The sequence below is a fragment of the Xenopus tropicalis genome, chromosome 5, assembly GCF_000004195.4.
Source record: "Xenopus tropicalis strain Nigerian chromosome 5, UCB_Xtro_10.0, whole genome shotgun sequence".
In the NCBI taxonomy this organism is placed as follows: Eukaryota; Metazoa; Chordata; class Amphibia; order Anura; family Pipidae; genus Xenopus; species Xenopus tropicalis.
The window spans coordinates 55,176,161-55,203,534 of record NC_030681.2 but is presented as its reverse complement, the minus strand read 5'-3'; the positions used below and the strand labels follow the sequence as shown (position 1 = coordinate 55,203,534).

At 38.0% G+C, this 27,374-nt stretch overlaps 1 protein-coding gene across 2 annotated transcripts in view; it reads left to right on the top strand.

Moving 5' to 3' along the window:
- Positions 1–27,174, top strand: part of LOC101732592 — a 30,807-nt gene extending 3,633 nt beyond the window's left edge. For both annotated transcript variants that reach the window (XM_031902894.1, XM_031902893.1), the window contains 6 exons: positions 84–191; positions 11,962–12,075; positions 15,333–15,491; positions 22,882–22,968; positions 23,619–23,751; positions 26,670–27,174. In XM_031902894.1, the coding sequence (XP_031758754.1) occupies positions 111–191; positions 11,962–12,075; positions 15,333–15,491; positions 22,882–22,968; positions 23,619–23,751; positions 26,670–26,812 (717 nt within the window). In that variant the 5' untranslated portion in view covers positions 84–110 and the 3' untranslated portion in view covers positions 26,813–27,174. The remainder of the gene's footprint in view (positions 1–83; positions 192–11,961; positions 12,076–15,332; positions 15,492–22,881; positions 22,969–23,618; positions 23,752–26,669) is intronic.
- Positions 27,175–27,374: the final 200 nt, after the last annotated feature.

Genomic DNA, 27,374 nt, shown 5'->3' with positions numbered 1-27,374 from the left:
GGGCATGGGATGCATTCCTTTTAGCTTTTACAAATATTTTAATTAACAGGAAGTACTAATATGCTGTCATATTTTTATTGCAGGGTGCAGCATATACATTGGAATGTGTTATGGCAACAAATCTCTTATATAAAACCAGCAGTTTACCTTCAGTTTTGGACCATTATAAACTGCCACATATGAAGAACAAGGTATTTTAGTTTATTAAAATCCTCAATACATTATAAAGACTACATTATAAGGATTTGCTGTACACGCCTATTAAAGGGCCACCAGCTGTCCACACCAGTCATCCATTCCTGTGGAATAAAATCAGTCAAATGCTGAGTTTGTGCCCCCAGTAAAATCTACCATAAAAATAGACAAAAGCTTTTGATATATTTTGTGTATTTTCTTTTCTCTAACTAGGGGATTTCATATTTAGTAACAATTTTTTATAATAATAATTACGCATAATTTTGCAGTGTGTGCAGCAGGGTTAATAAGCCATCAACACCAATAAAAAGATTAAGCTGCACAAAGTGGTTTTTAAAAAACAGCAACAGAAATGTATATTAAAAGTGCTGGTAAATTTTTGAACCTTCCAAAAAGGGTTGCCAATGTTATCCATTGTTTCTCATGTTTGCACAACATTGGTCATCATAGGATCACACTCTTGGAAAGCTTTATTTAAAGGGGTCTTCACCCAAAAATCTGTTTTTGTATAATTGTGTACCCTTTTCATAAAAAGAAAATCGAATTCTAAGCAACTGTTCCAATATACATTCGTTAGGGATTTTAATTGTTTTAAAGTTACTTAAAAATGTAAATGCAAAGTTGCTTAGAATTAGATTTTCTTTTATTATGCATACACCACTTTTTGGGTTTAATTTCAGTTTAACGATATAGATGCAAAAATATTTTCAAAGGAACAGGATATGTTTAATCAGTGCCAAATAAATATTGCACTGTGCCTCAAATCCTATGCAGATCCACTGCAACCTCGTAGGGTGAAGACACATAGAGCTGCTAGTAGCTGCTACTTTTTCATGGCTACTCAACTCCAGAAAATACCTTTCCATAGACTATAATGTGAATTGCCTCTGCAAAAACACACGTAGAGACAATTATCAGTAAATGATCAGCATTGTCTATTTTACTAGCCATGAAAAGTAGCTGCTATTAGTAGCTCCATGTTTCTTCACCCTTAGGGGCTGATTTACTAATCCATGAATTCGAATGGAAAAAATTCGGATTGGAAAACGAACATTTTGCGACTTTTTCGTATTTTTTTGCGACTTTTTCGTAGCCGTTACGACTTGCGTGAATTGTCGCGACTTTTTCGTAGCCGTTACAAATTTCGTGAATTGTTGCGACTTTTTCATAGCCATTATGACTTTCGTGAATTGTTGCGACTTTTTCATAGCCATTACGACTTTCGCGAATTGTCGCGACTTTTTTGTATTGAGTGATCGAAAAAGTCGCAAAATACCGATCATTACGAAAAAAACGCATTCGGACGCTTTTCGGACGTTCGTGGATTAGTAAATGTGCCCCTTAGAGTTACTGTGTGGCCTTTGACTTCTTCTTGAAACCACTCATTAAATAATTTGGTAATCTGTAATCTAGTTGTGGAAAAGTTTAAAAACAATGTTATCAAAGTTTACTATATTACTTTTAGCTCTGCGCAGGGGTTAAGGGTATACCAGGATCTGTATCTATTATGCGCTTTAGATACAATTTAGTTTCCACAAATCAGTCCTACCAGGAATATACATTGGACACTGTACAACTTTTTTTTGAGGATGCTAAAATTTTATTTTCTGATTGTTTCTGAGTACTTACTTTTGTGGAGTTAAGCAACTATGCTGTGTTCTGTTAATAAATCCACTGTTTTTTTGTGACCGGTGCTCCTGTAATTCAGGTACAGGTATAGCATCCCTTATCGAAAAACCTGCTATCCAGAAAGTTTTGAACTACCGAAGGCCATCTCCCACAGACTCCATGTTACATAGTTACATAGTTACATAGTTACATAGGGTTGAAAAAAGACCATTGTCCATCAAGTTCAACCCATCCGAGTAAACCCAGCACACAACCTATACTAACCAATCTATACACTCACATACATAAACTATATATATACAACCAGTAATACTAACTGTAGATATTAGTATCACAATAGCCTTGGATATTCTGCTTGTTCAAAAACTCATCCAGGCCCCTCTTAAAGGCATTAACAGAGTCTGCCATTACCACATCACTAGGAAGGGCATTCCACAGCCTCACTGCCCTCACCGTGAAAAACCACCTACGCTGCTTCAAATGGAAGCTCTGTTCCTCTAATCTATAGGGGTGACCTCTGGTGCGCTGATTGTTTTTATGGGAAAAAAGAACATCCCCCAACTGCCTATAATCCCCTCTAATGTACTTGTACAGAGTAATCATGTCCCCTCGCAAGCGCCTCTTTTCCAGAGAAAACAACCCCAACCTCGACAGTCTAACCTCATAGCTTAAATCTTCCATCCCCTTTACCAGTTTAGTTGCACGTCTCTGCACTCTCTCCAGCTCATTAATATCCTTCTTAAGGACTGGAGCCCAAAACTGCACTGCATACTCAAGGTGAGGCCTTACCAGGGACCTATAAAGCGGCAAAAATATGTTCTCATCCCTTGAGTCAATGCCCTTTTTTATACAAGACAGCACTTTATTTGCTGTAGTAGCCACAGAATGACACTGCCTGGAATTAGACAACTTGTGATCTACAAAAACCCCTAGATCCTTCTCCATTAAGGATGCCCCCAACACACTACCATTCAGTAGATAGTTTGCGTTTATATTATTCCTACCAAAGTGCATAACTTTGCACTTGTCAACATTGAACCTCATTTTCCAGTTTGCTGCCCAGTTTTCCAATTTTGTCAAATCGCTCTGCAAAGCGGCAGCATCCTGCATGGAACTTATAGTTTTGCACAATTTAGTGTCATCAGCAAAAATAGAAACAGTACTCTCTATGCCCACCTCCAGGTCATTAATAAACAAGTTAAAAAGCAAAGGACCAAGGACTGACCCCTGCGGTACTCCACTAACCACACTGGCCCAATTAGAAAATGTTCCATTTACCACCACTCTTTGTACTCTATCCTTCAGCCAGTTTTCTATCCAATTACAAATATTATGTTCTAGGCCAATATTCCTCAATTTGATCATTAACCTTCTGTGCGGTACTGTATCAAACGCTTTAGCAAAATCTAAGTAGATGACATCAACTGCCATTCCAGCATCAAGGTTCCTGCTCACCTCCTCATAAAAGGCAACTAAATTAGTCTGGCAAGATCTGTTACGCATAAAACCATGCTGGCACAAACTAATAGTATTGTGAACTGCAATGTATTCAACTATCCTATCCCTTATTACCCCTTCCAGAAGCTTTCCTACTACTGATGTCAGACTAACAGGCCTATAGTTTTCAGGCTGAGAACGAGATCCCTTTTTAAATAACGGCACCACATTAGCAATCCGCCAGTCTCTCGGCACCATGCCAAACCTCAACGAATCCTGAAAAATTATGTGAAGAGGCTTGGCAATCACAGCGCTCAGCTCATTTAATACCCTGGGATGAATCCCATCCGGTCCTGGACCTTTGTTTACCTTTACATGTTCAAGTCTCTTTTGAATTTCCTCCTGAGTGACCCATGCGCCAGTAGCTAAATTACTAGCACTGGGTATATTAAAAGGGAAGCCTTCATTATCTGGCTCCTCAGATGTATAGACAGATGAAAAATAAGAGTTCAAAATTTCAGCTTTTTCCCCGTTCTCATCAACCAACGTACCTCCCCGTGATAATAAAGTTCCCACCCCTTCTTGCTTCATTTTTTTACTATTCACATAATTAAAAAATAATTTTGGATTCTTTTTACTCCTAGCTGCAATATCCCTTTCCATCTCTATTTTAGCTTGCCTGATAGCTTTTTTGCATGCTTTATTTGCTTCCTTGTACCTGATGAAAGTTTCCGCTGTCCCAGCTAACTTGAATGCTTTAAAAGCACGTTTTTTATTACCAACCTCGACCTTAACTCTTTTATTCAGCCATAAGGGTTTTGCTTTGCGATGCCTCTCCTTGCTTACAAGGGGAATATACTGTTGTGTATACCTGCAAAGCAATGTTTTAAAGATGTTCCATTTTCCTTCTGTGTCTAACCCCATGAAAAGCCTTTCCCAGTTGACACATTGCAGAGATGCCCTTAAACTGGCAAAGTCTGCACGTCTAAAATTGAGCGTTTTAGTTACTCCCTTATAGAGCTGTCTCTGTAGCATTATCTCAAAGGAGACCATGTTGTGATCACTGTTCCCCAAATGCTCACCCACACAAATGTTAGAGATAAGTTCAGTATTATTAGATATTACCAGGTCCAAAATAGACTCATTCCGAGTAGGTTCTTGAACCACCTGAAATAAAAAGTTGTCATTTAGCATATTTACAAACCTACTAGCTTTTTCTGACTTAGCCACCCCATTACTCCAGTCAATGTCCGGATAATTAAAGTCCCCCATAATAACAACTTGACCCAATTTTGAAGCCTCCTCCATTTGCAAAAGTAGCTGGGCCTCATCCCCCTCATCTATACGGGGTGGTTTATAGCATACACCAATGATCATTTTCTTTGTGACCTTCAGCCCTACTGAAATTTCTACCCAAAGAGATTCAACGTTTTCATTGGTAATGTCTTTATTACATGGCTTTAAATCTGACTTTACATAAAGACAAACCCCTCCACCCTTTTTAATCCCTCTGTCCCTCCTAAAAAGCGTATACCCATTTAAATTCACTGCCCAGTCGCATTTTTCATCCCACCAGGTCTCAGTGATACCAATTAAGTCATAATTTTCAATACATGCAATAGCCTGCAGCTCCCCTATTTTTCCCGACAAGCTACGCGCATTAGCCAGCATGCAGCGGAGATTACTACTTCTTCCTCTACAGTTTACATTAGCTAAAGGACAGTTAGAGCTAAGGTGAAAATTAGTCTGTTTCCCTTGTAACAATGGAAGCTCCTTATCTGATAAACTATATGCCCCCCTCACTCCTCCCCCACAACCCTTTACTGGTCCCACTGCCCCATCTACACTAGCTCTCCCATAAGAATCTAGCTTACCAACCCCCCCCTTGTCTAGTTTAAACACTCCTCCAGCCTCTTAACCATTCTCTCCCCTAGCACAGTAGACCCCCTTCCATTGAGGTGCAATCCGTCAGGGCTGTATAGATTGTACCCCAAAGAAAAGTCAGCCCAGTGCTCTAGGAACCCAAACCCTTCCTTCCTACACCAAGACTTTAGCCACGCATTTAGCTCCCTAAGCTCCCGCTGTCTCCCTAAACTAGCACGCGGCACCGGCAAAATTTCCGAAAAAATTACATTGGAGGACCTTTGCTTAATTTTAGAGCCTAGATCCCTGAACTCACTCTTTAAGGTCCCCCACCTACCGTTCATTTTGTCGTTAGTACCGATATGTACCAAGACAGCCGGGTCATGCCCAGCCCCTCCCAATAATGTGTCGACCCGATCAACCACATGCCGAACCCTGGCACCAGGAAGACAGCAAACTGTCCGGTTGAAGCGATCCGCTCGACAGATTACCCTGTCCACTTTCCTAATGATCGAATCCCCTATAACCACCATCTGTTTAGGCCTAGCTCTGCTCTCCTCCCCACCACTACTAGAGAAACTGGTCTCCCGGCTGTTAGAGAGATCAGCCTCATCTAGAACCGCCAGTCCAGAGTTCACACTCCCATCTTCTTCACACAATCTGGCAAATCTGTTGGGATGCGCAAACCCTGGAGCAGCCTCCCTTTTTCTTTTCCCCACACTCGATTTTCTAACTGTCACCCAGCTTACTGCCCTATCATCCTTTCCTTGCTCCCCTCCCCCCATACTATCTGACCCCGCTAGTTCTTGTTCAGTTAGCAAGAGACTTCTTTCAAGATTGTCAATAGAACGCAGTGTTGCAACTTGTTCCTCTAGTGCTCTAACGCGAGCCTCTAAAGTGGCAACTCGCTCACATCCACAACAGAGGTATGCACTTTGGAACTGTTGTTCCACAACTGCATACATGCGGCAGGCTGTGCACTGTGTCATACCTTCAATGTTGCTGCCACTCATTCTCCCAGTTACAGAAACAGTTAAACAAAAATTGGTGAAAAAAGGCTATTAAATAAACAAAAAATTTTTTTTTTTTTTTTACCTTGTTTTAACTCCCTTAGTTTGTAACTCCTGTGATTATAACTCCACTTATAGAGCCCCCACTTAAAGAGCAATCACTTATAGAACACCTACCACCAGAGCAAGCTCCACTGGAGTGCCAGTGGTTCTATTTCAACAGTCTGTTAAGGTCAACTAATCAAACCCCACCCCCTCAAACTGAGGGTAATTACAAAGGAATGTAACTCTGGCAAACCTGCTGTAAGCCTTATAGTTAACCAAACTTTGTAAATTGGCACCAAAAAGAGCAAATACTTTTGAAAAAATTTAAACCCAACAGTTAGAAAACACAGTGATTCTGAATAAAGTTAATAAAAAATACTTATCCCTTTTTTTTGTTGAATTGAAAAAGCAGTTGATTCAGTCAGCCACCAGCCTGTTAGTAATCAAATTACTTACATTTTAAAAAACAATTTTCAATTTTTTTTTTCACTATAATAATATAATGAATCCTTATTGGAGGCAAAACAATCCTATTGGGTTTAATGTTTAAATTATTTTTTGCATACTTATGGTATGTAGATCCCATACCTGTACTGACTGTCAGGCTTCATTTGTTACTTATTAGTTGCCTTGTCTTTCTTTGAAAACTCCCAAAGTGTGATTAGTCATATTTCTTTTATAGATGACCTAAAGTATTATTAATAGTTAACCGGAGCGCATCTTAATCTGACTCACCGGTGTGACTTCATTTGTATCTGTGATTTCATTTCCACACAATGTATAAAACACAGACACAAACACACACAAATATCTCTAAGGGCTCTGGCACACGGGGAGATTAGTCGCCCGCGGCAAAACTCCCTATTCGCGGGCGACTAATCTCCCCGAGTTGCCTTCCCCTGCCATCCCAACGGCGAACATGTAAGTCGCCGGTGGGATGGCAGACGCGGCGGGGCGATTTGGGGAAATCACAGAAAAAGACTTGCGAGGCTTTTTCGGCGATTTGCGCGAAATTGCGCTGCCGCGTCTGCCATCCCGCCGGCGACTTACATGTTCGCCGGTGGGATGGCAGGGGAAGGCAACTCGGGGAGATTAGTCGCCCGCGAACAGGGAGTTTTGCCGCGGGCGACTAATCTCCCCGTGTGCCAGAGCCCTAAATGGTGCTGCACAATAAACAAAAGTTTATTACAGTCCCAATTATTGTCTCTAAAGCAAGCGTGGCCTTTAGTTTTTTTTTTTTTACTGTTGGTATATGAGGCTAGCCAATCCCAAACACATATTGGGGCATATTTATTATGCTGTGAAAATTTGCCATGTAAAAAAGAAACAGGGTAATTTTTTTACACCGTTTTTTCAGCGAATTAGTTTTACACAGCATAGTAAATACGCCCCATTGTGTCAGACTGTGTAATGCATAGTCTATTGGGTATTGGAGTTAAAGCTGTCTCTCTCCACGCTTTCCTTCCACCCTCAGTTCTTTTGTGGGAACTCTTTTTTTCCACATTCAGCAATAGCTGTTGTTGATGATTTTTTATTACAGGTGGCACAATATTTATTCTCTGACAGGGCGATGTACATCTTTTCTGTTTAATGTTTGAAACACACTGGTTTATTTGGCACATTTGAGGTAATGTAATAATAGGTGCAATATTGTACACAGGTGCAGTAGTGGCCAATCAACTTTTGCGTGGATTTGTGATATATAAATATTGCAACTTCAAGAATATAGAGGTATCGGACCCCTTATCCGGAAACCCATTATCCACAAAGTTCCAAATTGCGGAAAGCTTATTTTCCCATAGACTTCATTTTAATCAAATAATTCATTTTTAAAAATGGTTTCCTTTTTCTCTGTAATAATAAAACAGTAACTTGTACTTGATCCCAAATAAGATATAATTAATCCATATTAGAGCCAAAACAATACTATTGGGTTTAAATACTATTTAAATAATTTTCTTAGTAAACTTAAGGTAGGAGGTCCAAATTACGGAAAGACCCCCTTATCCAGAAAACCCCAGGTCCCAAGCATTCTGGATAATGGGTCCCATACCTGTATATTGCCTTCAAGTATGTGACTATAGGTACCTAGACCTAGAGCAAACATTGCACCTTTTATTACGTTTTTGGGGGTATCTAAGGCTAATGCCACACGAGGCGTAGGGCGGATACTTTCGGCAAGTGGAAAAACGCTTGCTGAAAATTCCGCCCTACGCCTCCTACATGTGCCTGCAATGGAATGAATTAGATACGCTCGGGTGCAGGCACATGTAGCCGATATATGCATAAAAACACAAGACTTTGCATTCTCTCGCGTTTTTATGCGTATATCGGCTACATGTGCCTGCACCCAAGCGTATCTCATTCATTTACCATTTTATCTGAACGGCTGTGAAACTTGGCAAAAATGTTGCTGAAATAATGCATTTGAATATATGAAAATATCAATAAATATACTTAAATTAATATAGTAAATTCTCTGGATTTACATATATTAGTATATATTAGTTTGCAGGAAGATTTTTATATGCTGATTTGAATCACAGACTTTTGAGTGGCAAACATCCATTTTAGCTTGTATTTCATTAGCATTCAGATGCCTTGACTGGATCTCATTTGGCCATCCATCAAAAGCACACACTAAGAATAAGTAGTTGATATGTTGCTATGGTAAAGGGAAAACAGACTTTCCCTCCATCAGTGAATTGCATACTAATCTTTTAGCAACAAGGAAATCATCACCCTCTTTACCTTGTAAACACAGATTTTCTGTTCAAAAGTGTAATGGTAACCATAGTTTAAAAAATCGTTAAAATAAAAAGAAAAACTTTCCAAGTCTGTCATTTTCATTTCAAAAAGGCAGCATGACAAGCTGTAATCCAGTAAAGTACATGGCTTCTTGCCTGCCTGCTATCTCTGTGGCAACCGAGGAGTAAGCACAACTATTCACTAAATAAAGAATTACCCAAGAAAAGGGCTTTACATTAGGTGCATAGATACAAAATTAATCTGTGGATAGGATGAGCAGCTGGAGGAAAACACACATCCTTGTCACATGAAGTTGTTTAATAGGATGAAATATATCTTCTGACCAATTCACATTGACAAAATGCAGCCTGTTTATTCACTTTTTACGAAGCACTAGAGTCACTATAAAATGTAGCCATTTGTCTTGACCTTTGTGCAAGGTTTATATCATGTTTCCAGACTGAAAAGGAAGATCTTAATCACTGTAATACAACAAAAGTTCCTTTAAACTTTACTCTATGGTGGGTAAACTTGCCACCAGGTATTTATGTATACTTTATAAGAAATGAGTTCATTTATCTAATTAAAAAAACTGCCTTTACACTAAAAAACTAAATAGGTCAGTGGTCCCTAGATAAAATCCAGGAGCTCCCAGGCCCTATTCAGACACACAAATGTTGCCATTGTACATGGGCATGTCTAAAGCAGAGTGCTAAAGCTCAATGGGGCAAGCACAGGTGGCATAGAATTGTTGGCATGAAAACTGGTTTTAAAAAACTGACTGTTCAAAACTGGCTTTAAGCAAATTTGTTTATAAAGACCTATTTTTGCTCCCAAATGTGTCACTTGGCTATGCTAAATATTCATTACAGAGTTTTATAACTATGAGGAAATGTACATATCGTTAAGGGGACAACAAATGTATAAAAACATTGGGGATGTCATGTTTTTGGGCCATTTCAGTGCCAACCTTTTACCCCTGGCCAGCACACCTTTTCTTTAAATCATGGTACCTGGGAAAGTACTGCACTTTTGTTTTTCCTGCTCCCATGTGTCCTTTTCATCTTCCTGTGCTAGCCACATGCACAGTATAGACATTCTTGGGAACTTTAAGGGATTGTTCACCTTTGAGTTAACTTTTAGTATAGTTTAGAGAGTAATATTTTCAGATAATTACCCTACTAACCAGGGATTGGTTTGTGTGAGAGACTGGATTAAGTACAGGAGAGGGACAGAATAGGAAGATTAAAAAGTAACAGGTCAATAACAATAAAATGCTAGCCTCACAGAGTCAGTGACCCCCATTTGAAAGATGGGAAGAGTAAGAAGAAGATGGCAAATAATTAAAATAAACTATAAAAAAAATAATGAGGACCATATAATTGCCCGTTCTAGAACATAATAAAAGTTAACTTAAAGGAGAAGGAAAGGTAAAAACTAAGTACGCTCTATCAGAAAGGTCTTTGTAAATACAGCCATAAGCATTCACAGAGAAACTGCACTGAGCCCTCTATCAAAAGAAACACAGGATTTCTTGTCGTCTTTTGTGTATACATGTACTTTGGTATCTGACTTTCTCTCTCAGAAAAATCCTGAGAGAGGAAGTCTGCACAGCTCTCTCCTCTCTCCCTTCTCCTGCTCCCCTCCCATCAGAATGTGTGACCTATGCTACCATCAGCTAAAGCTGCAGCAGGATCTACAGTGACCAAGCTAAAATGGAAGCTGCTATCTTAAACAAACGGAGGGAGCTTCTAGGGCTGTTTACTCAGGTATAGTAAACCTTTCTGCTTAATAAATATAGTGTCCTAGGTGGCACTGATGACAAGTTGTGTTGCACTTTTTTTGGAAATGCATTTTTAAATAATTAACAGAATTAGCATCCAGTTCACTTGATGCTAGACAATAACAGCCATGGATGTAAATTGCTAAAGGAACCATCAGGGCTGTGTTTAGGCTGGGTCCACCCATGCACCGGACCTAAATGTGCCCCCCACATCACTTTGGGTGATGTCACTTCCAATAGATATCATACCAGCCCCACTCCCGGCCCCAGCTCCACTCCGAGATTTGCCCAGGTATCATCTGGTGGCAGCAGGGGGTGTGTTTGATTCTTTATCTTTTTTAAATGTATTGATTATATAGGCACTCGTGGGCCACCCCCTAAAACTGCCACCCTAGGCACAGGCCTTCGGGTGCCTATAAATAAATACAGCCCTGAGAACCACAGAATATTTGGCAAGTCCAGGCTGCCGGTAATTCTATGTGCACAATTTTGCATAAGTTATCAGAAATGGCTGAACAGGTGTGCCGCAAGTTCCAAAGGTCTTCCAAAGCAGAGGAACTTCTCTGAACAGTATCAATGCATGCTTAGTTTTGAAGAAGAATTTGTAAGTAAGCTCATTAGAGTACTGTTGGAACAGATTAACAGCAATTATTTTTGCTTTATTATTGCATCCTATCTATTTATAATAGTAAAACACTCGAGTGTGGTATGCCTATAAGCAAAAAAGTCTTCAAAAAATGGCTAAGACTACTACTTCCAATGAATGTTTTTTTTTTTTTATAGAAAAGTTTCTGAGCACATTGAGAAATGATGTGCCCATGTACAACCCCATTAGCCTTGGAGGCTAAAAGGCTTTTTTAAAAAAAAAATTAGATTTAGGTACAGGTATAGGACCTGTTATCCAGAATGCTCAGGACCTGGGGTTTTCCAGGTAATACCTTTCTGCCACCCTAGGCCCAAGCCTTTGTGGCCTCTCCACAAATTCGGGCCTGTCAGTCAAGAGGCAAAGATCTGTTTGGTTCCTATGGACAAAAGCAATTTAGCAACTATCTTGCTTAACTCAACTTCTAAGGGTTAAAAGGATTTTAAATGGAGGTAATATTGAAAGCTGCTGTAGAAATGAGGAGCCTCTGCAGTTAGACTCATGCAATATGTTGCATGTAACAAAATGAACATTGTTTCACAGAAATAATATAAATGAAGATGAAATGAAATTTATAAATGTTACTAAGATATAGTTTTGTTCTTTAGAATAAAGAGCTACAGAAGAAGGAAACCAAAGAAAGAAAACCAAGACGTGCTAGAAAAACATTTGTTTATGATGAAGATGACGAAGAAAAGACTAAAAAGGAAGTTTTAGAAAAGGTAACACCATATAGGCAATAGTGACATGAGAGAAAAGACATCCATTCCTGCTTATTCAGTCTTTATAGTAGTAGGTATAAATGATTATAGATCTCATTTACAACACAAGCACAAAGTACCATATGCAAGCACTTAAACACTCGCACAGATACATGCAACTGATACTTGAGCACCAGGGCACTGGATTAGCCTTCTTTGATGCAAGGTGCAAAGTACAGGGCCCACAAACACATGGGTCCTCTGCAATATACACCTGCCTTTACATTCATGGTTCCCTTAGAATATTGTGCCTCAACACAAAACTGACCTGGGGCATATGAATCACATGCATCATTTGCACTGGTTCACCAAAAGCAATGCTATATTTCTGCACAAAATGACTACTAAAACTTGCTGCATGACATGTGTGTAATGTACCAACACAAGTGCAACTTAGAATGGACACTGGTAAATTTTATTCAGGTTGCACTGCATGATAAGTGCTGTATTTTCCAAATTAACTGATTATTCCTACTTTTCGATGAATTTAGAGATTTTCTCCTTAAATTAGCTCCTTCAAGGAATAGCTTTCTATCTGCACATATAGTCACTATTTATTCACAAAGCAGGCCACCCCTATAAAGTGAACCTCCCCTAATATAAGCATATACCTGCATCAAATTTCAGAGGACACGTCTGAAGGACTCTAGAATACACTTAAATGAATAATAATAGTAATAATACTGCAACCCTTAATGCTCTTACTGTTCATTACCCTTACCTACACAGTGCATCTCATAGCAGTACAGGCTTTTTTAAGTGTTGCATTTCATAATATTTTTTTCTATAACTGTTGCCATTACTGCAGGCAGGGCTGCTATCACAAATGTGTACAAGTTATTTATATAGGTCCCCCACCCATAAACACCAATGCATATTACCAACATTTTGTCCCCTTTTGTGTGCTACACAAACAATCAGCTAGCAGGTAGATTGGTTTTGCTAGGACAAAGGCTGAAATTGATGGATGTGTGTGTATTTTTTTTCAAAAACAGTTACTATGATACAAACTTACAAATCATTTTACTAAAAATCACGGGTGTATCTATGGAGGAAACATATCCTTTATTTGCTTGAAGGGCCTGGAAACTATAAGGAGCCAAGTTGGACTTCAGTTGGACTGAATGATAAGCAGCTGCATTATATGTTTATGAATATTTTCCTGTTCTCAAAGTTTAGGAGCTCAGTTATGTTGCTGTCAATCCACTGCTGGAATATTCATGTAGGTAACAGGTCATGTAATTCTGAAAATAGATGCCAATATAGTACAGATAAATAGTTATGTTGTGCTCCTGGCATTATGGTAGACGTTAATCCATAAAATATGGTATCAAAACTCTGTTTACAGCGTGAAATTAGATAAACACTTGTATTATACTTAACATTAGGCTAAGCCGTACCATGCACTGTTACTTCATCTCTCTTTTATTCCTCTGGGCTGGTTAGCCTAAATTTTATCTATAGATTACACTGGGCATTATATTACTTGTCTTTTATAAATACCAGTAAATGATCTTTGCTAAAATTAAACAAAATACTGCCGCAGATAAAGGAACAAATATGCACAGATAATTGGCATGCAGTGCTTAGCAGCTACGTGGGAGGCATTTAATTCAGACAGAACTAGTTTGAACAAGCTTTCAAATACTAATACTTTTCATTAGCTAAGGAGGGCTTTGTAATAAGCCAGACAATAATCAGCAGGCCTTTCAACTTCATAGGTTTAATATAGCAATACATTTGGGTTTTGAAAGAAATGGTTGTTTAATAATTTGTCCTTTTAAAATAACAAATCTTTAAGAATCAAATTGTTTCATTGTAAACTCAAAAGTTCACGTGAGGATAAATCACTGTGCTGACTGAAAGGAACAGTAACACCAAAAAATGAAAGAGCTTTCAAGTAATAAAAATATAATGCACTGTTGCCCTGCACTGGTAAAACTGGTGTGTTTGCTACAGTAACACTACTATAATTTATATAATAAGCTGCTGTGTAGCCACGGGGCAGCCATTCAAGCTGCAAAAAAGGAGAAAAGGCACAGGTTACATAGCAGATAACAGACAAGTTCTGTAGAATACAATAGTGTTTTATCTGTTAATGTGCCTGTGTCTTTTCTCCTTTGAATGGCTGCCTCCATGGCTACATAGCAGCTTATTTATATAAATTATAGTAGACTTTCTGAAGTAAACACACAACTTTTACCAGTGCAGGGCAGCAGCACATTATATTTTAGTTACTTTTATACACTTTCATTTTTTGGTGTTACTGTTCCTTTAAGGTGGCTGCCAAACAAGTGGATCTTTCCACCGATATGCCCACACAAGGTGGTCGATATCAGAGTAATCCAACTGTTTGGCCCTTGGGACAAATGATCGCATTACAAGGATGGGGAATAGGGGGAGTGAGAGAGCTGGGAGAGAGTGGACACAGCAGGGAGCGGGGAAGCTGGGAGAAAGGGGACGGAGCAGAGAGTAGGAGGACACAGCAGGGAGCGGGAGGAAGCAGTGGGGAGCGGAGGAGCAGGGAGCAGGACGTAGTTTGACCCCGCAGCGAGGAGCAGGCCGCAAGAGTGGGTCATAGTTTGAGGACACGGGGGGGGGGGGATGGGTGTGGGGGACTTGGGTTTGAGGTCTATACTCCGACAGCCCAACAGTCTGAGGGATGATGAACTGGCCCCCTGTTTAAAAAGTTTGCCACTTTTCTGAATCAAAATCTGGACAAAGGGGATAGGTCTGGGTTGTTTTTCTGCTACATACTAGTTATAAATCCTAAGAATTATGGTCAGCCATAAACTGAACTGCTTCCACAATTGCCACGTATACTTCATTTTGATTGTAAATGCTTCCTTGTTGACATTTTTCTTTCTAGACTTTATAAATATATTAAGCAGTGCAGTGTTTTGGTAGGCATTCTCAAAGGCCTGTACTTATTACACTGAGAGGTGTAGCCTTAAGGCAAAGGTAAATTCTCTGCAGTCACATTTTGTTGTATACAGGAGTATAATGACAGAACATCAAGCACAAACATTTTATATTTTACGATTTAGTCCTCATTTATTACAAGAAACACACTTGTTATAAAATAATATCCTTATGAGACATCACTATTGAATTTACAGTATATCTCTAGGACAAACAATTAGAATCTTTGGAATCTTCTTGTCCACCTGCTGAAATGAAGTCAACTGAGGTTTCAAACTTTTTTTTTTACATTTTAGCGCCATCTAGAGACCTACGAAGGATTGTACAGGTTAAGAAACAGTTTGTCCTTGAAGTACTTCAACCTGCTGAGAAAAAAAGTTCAGAAACAGCACAGTGAAATGCAGAAATGTAATCAAGTACCTATAAAACAGCAGAATATGGGTTACTTAAAAAAAGTAAGTAGTGTATGTGCTTCTCCCTCCCCAATGCATATTGTGTCTCTCAGCACAAAAAGACTGTCAGCTACATTTGTAATCTAAATTAATTTCCCTTTCTTTTGATTTGTTTTTCACTTTCCTTTTGGGGAATTAAACATTTGCTTAATGCTGCAGACTAATACATGCAAGATGCACACATTTATAAAGAAATATGTTTTATACAGGTCATACAACTCCAAGGTGACTTCTAATGTCCTCATACATTACAACAGGGGGTACATTATTTATTATAATATGCTAGTTAACGTGATTCATGTGACATAAATTACTAATCACTAAGCTTTGTTTATGAGGATATAATTTACAGGATATTCATTGCTCCTGTGTATTAAATATAATACATAAATATTTATGATATTTTTTTATTATGTTTGTTTATATATATATATAAACACAGACATGGAGAAATAGCATATTTCAAAATGTTTATGTATTGTTATTTGAATTAGTGGTTAATATATTTAGAAGAATAAAATACAAAAAGTGCAGCAAGAGGATACTGGAAAACAAAGGCTTTCCAGTGAATTTGGATGTGCAAAGACATGTTTGCATTGCATTCTTGTGTTGCTTCTTTTATACAAGGAACCATTGAGTGTCAGCAATAGGCACTGACCAATGGCAGAGACACTTATAAGTACTTTCTAGTATTATTTTATGGTTAATATTGAGGGAGCGTTGTTGCAATAACCTTATAAATTACATGAAATGGTGGTACAAGCGCTAGCTATCATTGCTATATACGTAAGGGCAGTGGCACACGGGGAGATTAGTTGCTCGTGATAAATCTTCACTATTGCGGGTGATATGCCGTCCCACTGGCAAGTTTTAAATCCCATGTGGGATGACATATGCATCGCTTTGGCCGCCCGGCGACAGAATCGGTGCATATAACTTCCCACGGTGATTTACATTCTTGCCAGTGGGATGGCATTTAAAGGAGATTAGTCGCCCGCGGTAGTGAAAATTTATCACGAGCAACTAATCTTCACATGTGCCACTGCCGTAAAGGGAAAGCATCACTATTTCAAAACAAATCTATTACACTTTATATGATATCTTCCACAGATAGTCTTTATTGTTTTTCTTACATCTGTTTTTCAGCGTAACATTTTTTCCAGCTGTAGCCAGCACACAGATTTCGCTGTGTGACAGATTTCACATTCACTAACTGGATGATTCCAGAGATATTTAGCACCCATCAGACTTGTGATAACTTGTGCATTTGAATGGCGTGTATGTTCTGGGTGCAGCAGAAGGGATACATGCTTCGCACTGCCATGATACAGGCAATGCAGCACAATAGAGTATATATGTAATAATAATCATAATAATAGTCGCGTTGGAAGGCACACATAAATCAGTAACTGAAATGATGAGGAACTAATGCAGTCCGTTAGCCAATTGTGCTATTTCGTTTCTAATGCCTGCGTACATAAGCCAATGTCTTACATGATCAGCCAGTCATGTTTTTTCATTGCTGCTCCTATGATCTCCATCAGCAACTGGCAAGTTGTAGTATTATTCTTAAAACATACTGCAATTTAACATACTTTTAGGATGATATTTTAATGGAAAACTATACCCCAAAATGAATACTTAACCAGCAGATAGGTTACTTGACATAATATAAACTATTAAAGAATCTCTCCAAACTGGAATATATATATCATTAAATATTGTCATTTTACATCCTTTCCCTTGATCCACCATTTAGTGATGGGCTGTGTGCTCCCTCAGAGATCACATAACCAGTAATAATGCAGCTCTAACTGTAACAGGAAGAAGTGTGAAAGCAAAAGACAGAACTCTGTCCATTAATTGGCTGATGTGGCCTAGCATGTATGTGTGCCTTGGCTTGTGTGTGTGCACTGTGAATCCTATGATCCCAGGAGGCGGCCCTTAATTCTTAAAATGGCAATTTTCTATTTAGAATTACCCAACAGCACATACTACTAAAAAGTATATTTTTATGAAAATGGATTAGATGAAGCAAGGTTTTACATATGAGCTTGTGTATGGGTATATTTTTATAGTAGAGTATAGTAGAGTATTTTAGAGTATAGTTTACCTTTAAATGTAGGAACTAGTGATGAGTGAATTTTTTCGCCAGGCATAGATTTGTAGCGAATTTCCACATTTCAAAATTGGCAAATTGTTTTGCGAAACTTCCATGAAAATTTGCTGTGGAAAAATTTGTCGCGCATCAAAAAAAGTTGCGATTGAGTCCAAAAATGGGCATGGTCGCATCAACATTGCCTGTGGTCACGTCAAAAAAGATGCGAGCGACAAAAAAACATGGGCGTTTTGTGACCTTTTTCGCCATTTTGCGATTTTCTTGACATTTCGAGAATTTTACGGGGAAGCGAAATGTGACAGATTCACTCATCACTAGTAGGAACCATTACAAGTATTTTACAGTGTGTGTTACCTTTAGTATGCTTGATGTATATTTACTATCTATAGATATATTATTATATAGATATCAGTTCAGCATTGCAATAGTAACCTGGTTACATGACTAACATAACATAGCAAGGGCTGCATTATGTGGAGCCAAAGGTTCTCCCAAACAACAGCTGTTAATTGAGTACATAGAGATTAACTAGCATTCTATTAACATTTGCATAAAGTTCAGTCTGTGTCTGAGTTCAAATACACAAGTCCTGCCTAGATTAAAGACAGATTCACACCTTTCACTAACTGCATCCTGAAACTTCTTTTGGTTAAAACCAACTTCCTTTCAAGAATTTCCTCTTGCAAAGAATTCCATCTGTGTGTGTGTATATAGTGTGTATATATAGTGTGCTTGAAGTGGAAATGCACATGTCCTACTAAAGAGAGCCCTATTAGCTCCCCAAGCCAACCAGAATAAATCTACTGTATTAAAGCTCCTGAAATGTTCAAATACTCATTATTGCAATATATCTGCAATAATCTACATGTACCTTTAGTTACAAATGACAATACTGACTGAATAAAAGTGGATTTGCATGTTAATGTGGAAATTATTTGCTCTGGAAACACAGATACAGTAGTAACAAAAGGATACAAACAATTTGTATATTATTTGCCTTGTTTACTGGCAGGTTTAGCCAACACTTTTGTTATGGCAATAGAGTTTTCAACAAAAAGGATATGGATGATATTTAAATCCTACTTATTTTTATACAATGCAGTTTTATGCTCCAATATGTGACAACAATCAGTCTTGGTTCTTATATCCACATTTTCATTTTTTCCCTTTTTCCCCCCTATTCTGTAATGTTTGTTTTCTCTGAAGCTCTAAGGATTTCATGCTGTTGCTAATAAATATATAATAATACCCTTCTTGTAAATTGTTCAAACTGCCAAATTATATGTTTAATCCTATCTATTTCAATTATCCATTACGCAACAAAGTGGAATAACTGTATTCAGAAAAGCCAGGAAATTCAGCTACATATGAACAATTTGACCACTAAATGTATTATCTTTCAGTACATCTGATAATTGACCTCTGTCCTATAGTACATTTGCAAAACTTTCAAAATTAATTTCTATTTCTTTATCCTGTGCATCATTTAAATAAAATTATGACATTACATACAAAGATAAATACCTAGATTCAGGGATCTGCTTCTAAGAATGCAAGATTTGACTGCTCTCTTACTATTTACTATTTAGGAAGGGAAATTATTATGGATCAGACACGAAGTACGGATAACTCCATTCTGTAAATAATTATATCTTTAAACAAATCATATTTCTTTCCTGCTAACAACCATAAGTCAGAAACCCTGTTGTCTACAGTTCTACAATCTATGGCACAATGGGCACATTAGGCTATCACATGAGATATCCTCTATTGCAAGGCCACCAAACTTGCTGCTTTTAAGAATTTGGGTTCCTTAGTTCGCAGCTTCAGGAACCAGTGTGTCTAAAGTCACTGATACATGTAGTAGTATGTTGTTGGTTGGCCACAGGGGCAATCCAAGGCATGATGTGCTGTTCTGGGCCAATAGCCATGGGAGTGGATAAAGCATAATCAGAAAATAAAAAGGAGCCCTTATTAAGAGATGTTACAACTGAAAATTAAACTAAAGAATGGTTATTTTGTAGAGCTCTTCTAGTTGATTAAAATGAGGGATCTGGCTTTTGGTGAATGGAGGGACAAGGGAAAATGCCCCTTTTGCCCATTTATTAAAATAGTCGTGCCTGTTGGAAGCAAACATGTTTAATTCCTTTAAGGACTAAAAAGTGCAAAGTTGACTGGAAGTCCATTGCCAATTTTACCAAAAATCAGTAGAGACTTTAGCAATTTTTAACCAGACATATTTGAACTGGTGTGGGTTATGTTATATTACTGTATAAATTATTTATTTTATTTGGCAGGCTCCTCCTTACTTATGAAACATTTGTCTTTTTACCACTAGGTGTCACTATTTCTCAGTATAAGCAAAAACGAACAAAATCCCTAAAAACATTTTAGCAATTATTAAGCAAAAAACATATGAGTAATTTTTTTTAAAAAAAAGAGGGGTTGCAAAAGGGGCTGCTGAGATACTTTTGTTGTGGATTGTTTTTGATTGCCAGTATGCACATAAGGTGTAATTTAAAAACAGGCCAAACTTTCTTTTGTATGTGATAGTAGCCCAAGCTCTTCTTGTATAACCTAATCTTGTGTTCATGCTGGTATTTATGAATGCATTTTTAAAATTATTTGTAAAGCCACCAAGGCACACACTATAATTAAATAAATATATATATCAAGTATAACCGCACACCCCCAGTCCAACACTGACAGTAAATAAAAAGAGATTACAATCTAAAGGGGTTAATTGCTATAAATAAATTAATGACTGTGCTTACATATTTTCACTCTTTTTGTTTGGTTTGTTGTAATAATGCTCATCATCTTCCACCAAATCCCTCCCCATAATTCTGTTATGTAAAAATATCCTATAGGTACTAAATAAGTTCATAGTTTGACTCGCAGTTGAAATTAAAGGGTGAAAAAGCAGAGTTGCAGGGAACAGGTTAATGCTGAATGTAGTGTCCCATATCTTTGTTCTACAGACACAGACAATATTATAAAAACAAAACTAATTCTGCAAAACCCATCTTACTTTTCTGTTCTATTTAATTACAAAATCACTTTCTCTTTAGTGTATTTAAAACATTATATTTAAAAATTATGAGACTTAAACTTCATGAAGATTTAGGACAAATTGTCATATGCTTTCTCCTGTTCTTCCTTGCCACATCACTATTGGCTATTTCCTTTGTCTATAGTAAGTTCTGTTGCTACAGAACACATATAGTTCAGTGTTGGGACAAACATGTTGTTTTGCCCCCCTATGGCTGTTCTCCTAGCTGTCCTTCTCTAGCCCTGAGGCAAAGTTAACGCTAGTTAAATGGCAGTGCAACTACCTCTGTTCCCAACAAGCAAACAATGTAAAAGATCAGTGGGAAAAGACAGCATGATACTAGGTTTTATTGAAAGATATATTAACAGCAGGAAGAGAGGGGTTGTGATTCGACTTTATAGATTACCGGTAAAAAGACAAAAAAAATAACAAAAACAACTCAGTTGCTTTACAATAAAACCACCAAATGAGTGTATTTGTGCTTAAGGCAATAACATTAATAGGTAGTATATTTCGTTTGACAATTATTTTTCTACTGTGTATCTCTTGAAGAAATAGACAAACTATCCAAATACATGTTTAATTACTCCAGCAATTATGCATTCTTGTGACAGATACTCTCTACATGTTTGGTTGACTGTAGGGTGTCAGAAATCACCATAATCTGTACATAAATACAGGTATACTATTTTTTTTAGAATGACCAGAACCTTGAATTTTCTGCATTAGGAAACTTTCTTTAGTTTGGAGAACATGTAGAACGCCAGTGTGATGGCATATGCGGGCCAATCGCGGAAGTTTCCTCTCAAGGCATCTTCTGCGATTTCAGGGAAATCACGGCGCTGCGTATGCCATCCCACCGGCGATTTACATTTTCATCGGTGGGATGGCATTTCGAGGAGATTAGTCGCCCGCGAACAGGGAGATTTGTCGCGGGCGACTAATCTCCCCGTGTGCCAGAGCCCTAAAAAGTGTCTAGATAGCATATCCCATAGTTGTATATCCTGCCTAAAACACTAATATTAACAGACATTGAAAAGCGCGCTTTTCAGCTACATGATTCTCCTGTATGTATGATCAGTAAGAAGAGGCAAGAATCCCATATAATTGCACTTGAATCTGCTCCAGCTGGTTGCAAACGTTTTTCAAACATCCCAAAAATTGAAGATACATTTATGGGCTTATTTATCAATTTTCGAGTTTGTTTCTCTAAATTGATTAAACTCACATATCGAATGGTCTCTTACTTATTGTGGTACAAATAAAAAAACTAGAATACAACTTTGCCTAGAACAACTCCCGTTGCCTTCTATAGAAACTTGTAAGCTTTTAGATATTACTTTTTATATATCATGTTTTTGGTTTTTTTGTACTTAATAAATACCAGACATTTGAGTTACTGAACCAAAACTTGAATCCAACTGTTTTAGCTTAGCAAAAGTCAAATCTACAAAACCGTTAATAAATCTCCCCCTTACTGTATATTTAAGTCACATAAGTGACGGCTAAGGCCCACTCTCTGTAGGTATACATCTATTTCACAGTGCATGTGTATATGCAGAAACAGCTCTGTTCTGTTGTTCATACTAAATAGTGGCACCAAAATTAGCATCACCACTCTCCTTTAGCAACTTCTACTCTTGTGTTCATTTGAGTTCTCTGTCCTCCTGCTACACGTAGCTTGTGCTTTTTTACGTATACTCTTGCTATGCTTTATGTATATGGCCATAGATACTAGATATGCAATACACAATAAAGCAGTGTAATATATACCTGTATTTTTCACTCTCTGACTCTACAAAAAGAGTGACATATATACGATCCTACTCCCTAATATATCTTTCTTGTACACTACACATGTTGTACAAAGCATTTATTGTTTTTAGCTAAAGCTTCTTTTTTAAATCACTCAGACTAAAATATAAATCATCTTAGACTAAAATAGTGAAGTCCTACGTACACTTTTACAGGGTTCCAAGCAGGAAGGGGGGCACCAGATTTCTAAACAAATGACAGTACCTGTTGTTTCCTTAACTTAAGCTGAATGTACTATCAAAGCGCTGAGGAGGAGAAAACAGCAGGCGGCCCGAAGAATGCCTGCTGAGTCCTAATTAGTATCCACTGTTTTTAATGGCTTCCTGTGGTTGAATGTTTACCTCTCATTTGTTACAGAACTCTTTTCTCAGTTACTGACAAATATACTGTTTTCTCATTGCATTCAGGGTATCCCAGTACTCCGGATCCCTTACTGCAAACTCTCTAGTGATGATCAGTATCTGGAAAACATCTCCAAATCCAAGAATTATTTGGTATGTGAATCATTTTGTTGTTGTGGTAATTGTTAGAGTTTAACAGTGTTCACAGCATGTGCCTTGGACACCCACTTTAAATACACTCCTTTCCTTGGGTGTAACATTTATAAACAAAAATATGGTTTTATGTATGAAAGCATATCCTAAATACAGTCACACATGAACTGTGTTATAAATGTTTTCATACAGATTGGTGACTAATATAACACTGAACCAATTGCATGACAAACTAAGATTAGTGAACTAATGATCATACATAACCCCTTATGAACCATATTAAAAATGAATAGCAATACTACTAAATGCCAGTAGGATGGCTAGTCTATCTTGATATAAGCTAGCTGTATCAATTCCAGGTTTTATTTCTTATGTATTGCCAATTCTTGTGTGTCAAACAATGCTGGCTCCCACTCACCCACTGGGCCCCTGAAAAGCAGAATTCAAATCCAATGCACCCAGCTCTTATACATTGCTAGCTTCATGAGATAAGGTCACAATGGCCAATTTATTCAACTGTGGTCATAACTTCATTGAACAGTGTGCAAATTCCATCTCTACGTCTGTTACAGTATAATATCTCGCTGTGGTTTGGCCAGTTTTTACCAGTTTTCCATCATTTCAGTGTTAATTCATTTTAAATTATTTAGATCATAAACCTGGAAAATGAATTGGCAAAAGCTGGAATCCTCAAAAGCAAAAGGGATCACGAACATTTCCATCAACTGATACATCCTAGCATGGACAATTTGAAAGAGGCACTCCAGGATATCAAATCAAAAGGTTTGCTATTTGGAACTATAAAAAGTTTGTGACTGACAACCTAACAAGCTTAAGGGTGCCTTTTAGTTTTTCTCTACACAGTTGCTGTCACATTGTAACTGCAGAATGGTATGCAAAGTGTCTTTTGCCATAGAGAGAGGGTCGTTAGCTACATATAAGAATAAATCATTAATTGCAGATAGTCCAAATAGTATATACTAGAATTTTAAATTTCAGCTTGGCGAAGGGAGAGGCAGGATAGAATACAAATAACCAATGATGACCAGTTGGAGACCTGTTTAAAGGCATTTTTATGGTGTACTTTTTATTTTTAATTTACACTGTTTACATAGCAAATAATTCACTCTAACATTTAAAATGTTATTCTTGAACCAACAAAATGTATTTGTGTGCAGGCAGCCATATCAGTGCATTGTGAGCTTTCTAAAAGAGCCACCACTACATGTTACAACCTATTGGTTTTCCTCCTCCATGTAACTGGAGGAGTTATGAGCCAGACTTGTCATTCTGATATCTACCATTTTTAGCAATACAGGTGTCAGGGAGCTGCTATCTTGCTACCTTCCCATTGCTCTGCTGATCGGTTTCTGGGAGGGGGGTGATATAACTAACTTGCAGTGCAGCAGTAAAGTGTGACTAAAGTTTATCAGAGCACAGGACACATGGCTGTGGCACCTTGGGAAATGAAGAATATGGCTAGCCCCATGTAAAATTTCCAAATTAAATATTAAAAAATCTGTTACTTTCAAGCTGAACTTTTCCTTTACGCCTATTGCACACATAGTGTTTCCCCTAGAAATGCTTTTGTTTTGGCCCTAATCTACCCAATGTGCACAGCGACAGGCACATCCAGGGCCGCCATCAGGGGGGCACAGGGGGACAGTCCTGGGCCTGGACGATTCTCGCTTTAAAGGGGGCCTAGCCATGATACAGTGTTTTAGCTCGGGGCCCCTTTAAAGAATTACGGCCCTGTCATTGGTGGTCAGCAGGTAAATTGTTTGGCACAACCATATAAAAGTGAGGATGCAGCGGGGAGCCAGAGGATGCAGCAGGGAGCCAGAGGGTGCAGCTGGGAGTTGGAGGAAGCAGGGGGAGCCGGAGGAATCAGGAAGATGCTGGGGGGGAGCCAGAGGAAGCAGGAGGATGCTGGGGGGGGAAACATTTTGTTGTGAGGGGCCCCGTGATTTCTCATGGCAGCCCTGGGCACATCTCATTCATTCCAGTCACTATGTCTGTGGGATGGATATGGGATGGATGGACTATTTCTCTGCTGGCAAAGAAAACGCTGTGTGTCATGAGCCTAAAGCAAAATTTAACAGCTTTCACACTGGGATAATTGCAGTTCTCACTGTTACAGCTTCCTCTGGGCCCTGTGGCTTTTAGATTTAAACAACTGAACAACAAAAAAGGAGACTAAGCAGGAAGATGCACTTTACCTCCAAGCACCAAATATGACAGGGTTTTAAAAATCAAAATCAAAAACATGTGTATCAATTTGACCAATAATCACTGTTCATAACTTTCCCACCTCTTTCCCTGCTCTCTATTTCTGCTTTTGGCATTTCAAATTTGCATCTGAATGGCATCTAGTTCATATAACAGTTTACATTTCCAAAAACATTGTTTTTGGATAAAAACCCTTGTTTTAGTGAGGTGAATAGAGTGTAAAACCAATTGGCATGCACAGGATTTGATAATTCTGATGAATGATACCTTATGGTGAAAGGCAGGCACTCAATGTGCAGCTTCATTATGAAAGCACAAAACAAGTAATAATACATTATATTTTTACAAGTCCCAAGTTGTTGTAGGGAAAGGTGTGCTCACCACTAAACTATTTTAACCACTAAAATGAGATTGTGGGTAAGGCTGCTTTAGCTCTGCAATAACAATTACATTACCCTAATTTGTTAGAGAAACTTTTTCCACTATGCTCTTCTTTTTTCAATGCTCATTGACTGCTGTGGCTATGTTGCCAGTGTCTTCCAAACACGGTGCCTGGGAAGCTCATTAGATAGAAAGGTAAAGGGCCCCAATCCCATTGGTTGATGTGGAAGGCAAGGGTTGGGTAATAATAATGCCTGCATTATTTCTTTCTTTTTTTTTTTCAAAACAGACCAAGTTTTTTTTTAGTAAAACAGAACTCATGGCAAAATTGTAGTGCAGATAAGCAAAAGAACAATTCAGTGCTGACAAACACAAATTTTGCTGCAAAACTGTACTAGGCAAGAAAATTAATTCATCCATTAACACATTTTGCCCATAAAGCAAATTGTTTAATATTGTTTAGTGGTGACAATTTTTCCTCTGTCATTTTGCTCCCTTATACAGGAGCAAAGGCCACTCCATCAACTTCCGTTAGGTGATCCCTGTGGAGTCCAATACAAGCGACAGCCATTTGGGAGTTTTAACTCTGGAAAGCAAGTTAATTATGTTGTGAGTTTATGAAAACAAACAATCCCTGTTTTGTTTAAAGGGGAGTTTTTTAGTTTAGTAGCAGCTTTCAAAAGATACTGACACCAAAAATGTAACTTTTTTTACATATATCATAATATTGTCTTTGCATGCTATTTATAATTTTACCATAAAAGTATTTTCCCAACCCTTTTACATAACCTATCTGATCTCCCATGTTCCTCTATAAGGGGGCTGCCATATTTGTGCAACAGTAGTCGGTTAGTATTAGAAACAGGTTGAGAATGGACAGTCTGGTTGGCAAAACAGTCAAGTTTAGGAACTTCAAGTAACAATTACTTAAAGAGGGGCACCTGGGCCCTCCATTTACTGCTATGAGTTTCTTTCAGATAACTTGGACAATATCCTATACCTTGTTCATAATGCCTTTTTATCATCCATCTTCCATTTTCTTTATTTCTTTTCTTGATAATAAAATTTCTCATCTATTTTCTTCATTGTAGTGACCTCAACAAAGTCGTTTGCTTCATTTCATATAAGAAAGCCAAGCATTGCGCTGGAAACAAGAACCAAAGGACAAACAATAAAAGTAAGTATTTTATGGAGCTATTTCCAGGAAAGGAACATAACTGGCAGTGCCAGGTGAGTTCCTGTCTTTTAAAACTCAGGATATTTCATTTAAAAATGAATGACATTATCCTTATGTCAAAATATGCTGATTTAATTGAGACTATTCAACACATTTCAGACTATCAAATATTTTTAGAAGTGTTGTTTTTGATTATTAAAGCTTCATTTCAGATTTGCCATAATGGCTGCATTTCTTTCTGCGCTCCTCTACAGTGGAACACAGGAGAATGCTACAACAGGCAGAAAAAAAATGCTCATTGGTACCAACCATTAAGGGCACATTTAACAAAACTTGCTAAATCTTGATTCTTTTTGGAACATCTCACAAATAAAAAATGTCACAGAATGATTCTTACCTGTCTTTTTCATTTTTGAGTATTTATCATTTGTTGCTTTTTACACACGTTCATTCTCATGAATGAGTCCTGGCCACTTTGTGAAATAATTTGCTGTTGCTATACTTGCACAGGCAATATGGTACATCCATGGAAAAATTACAAATATGCTATGGATTGTGGATTCATGCATATTTATTTGCAAACAGGGTCACTTATACACCCTGTAGGACACTTTATCCC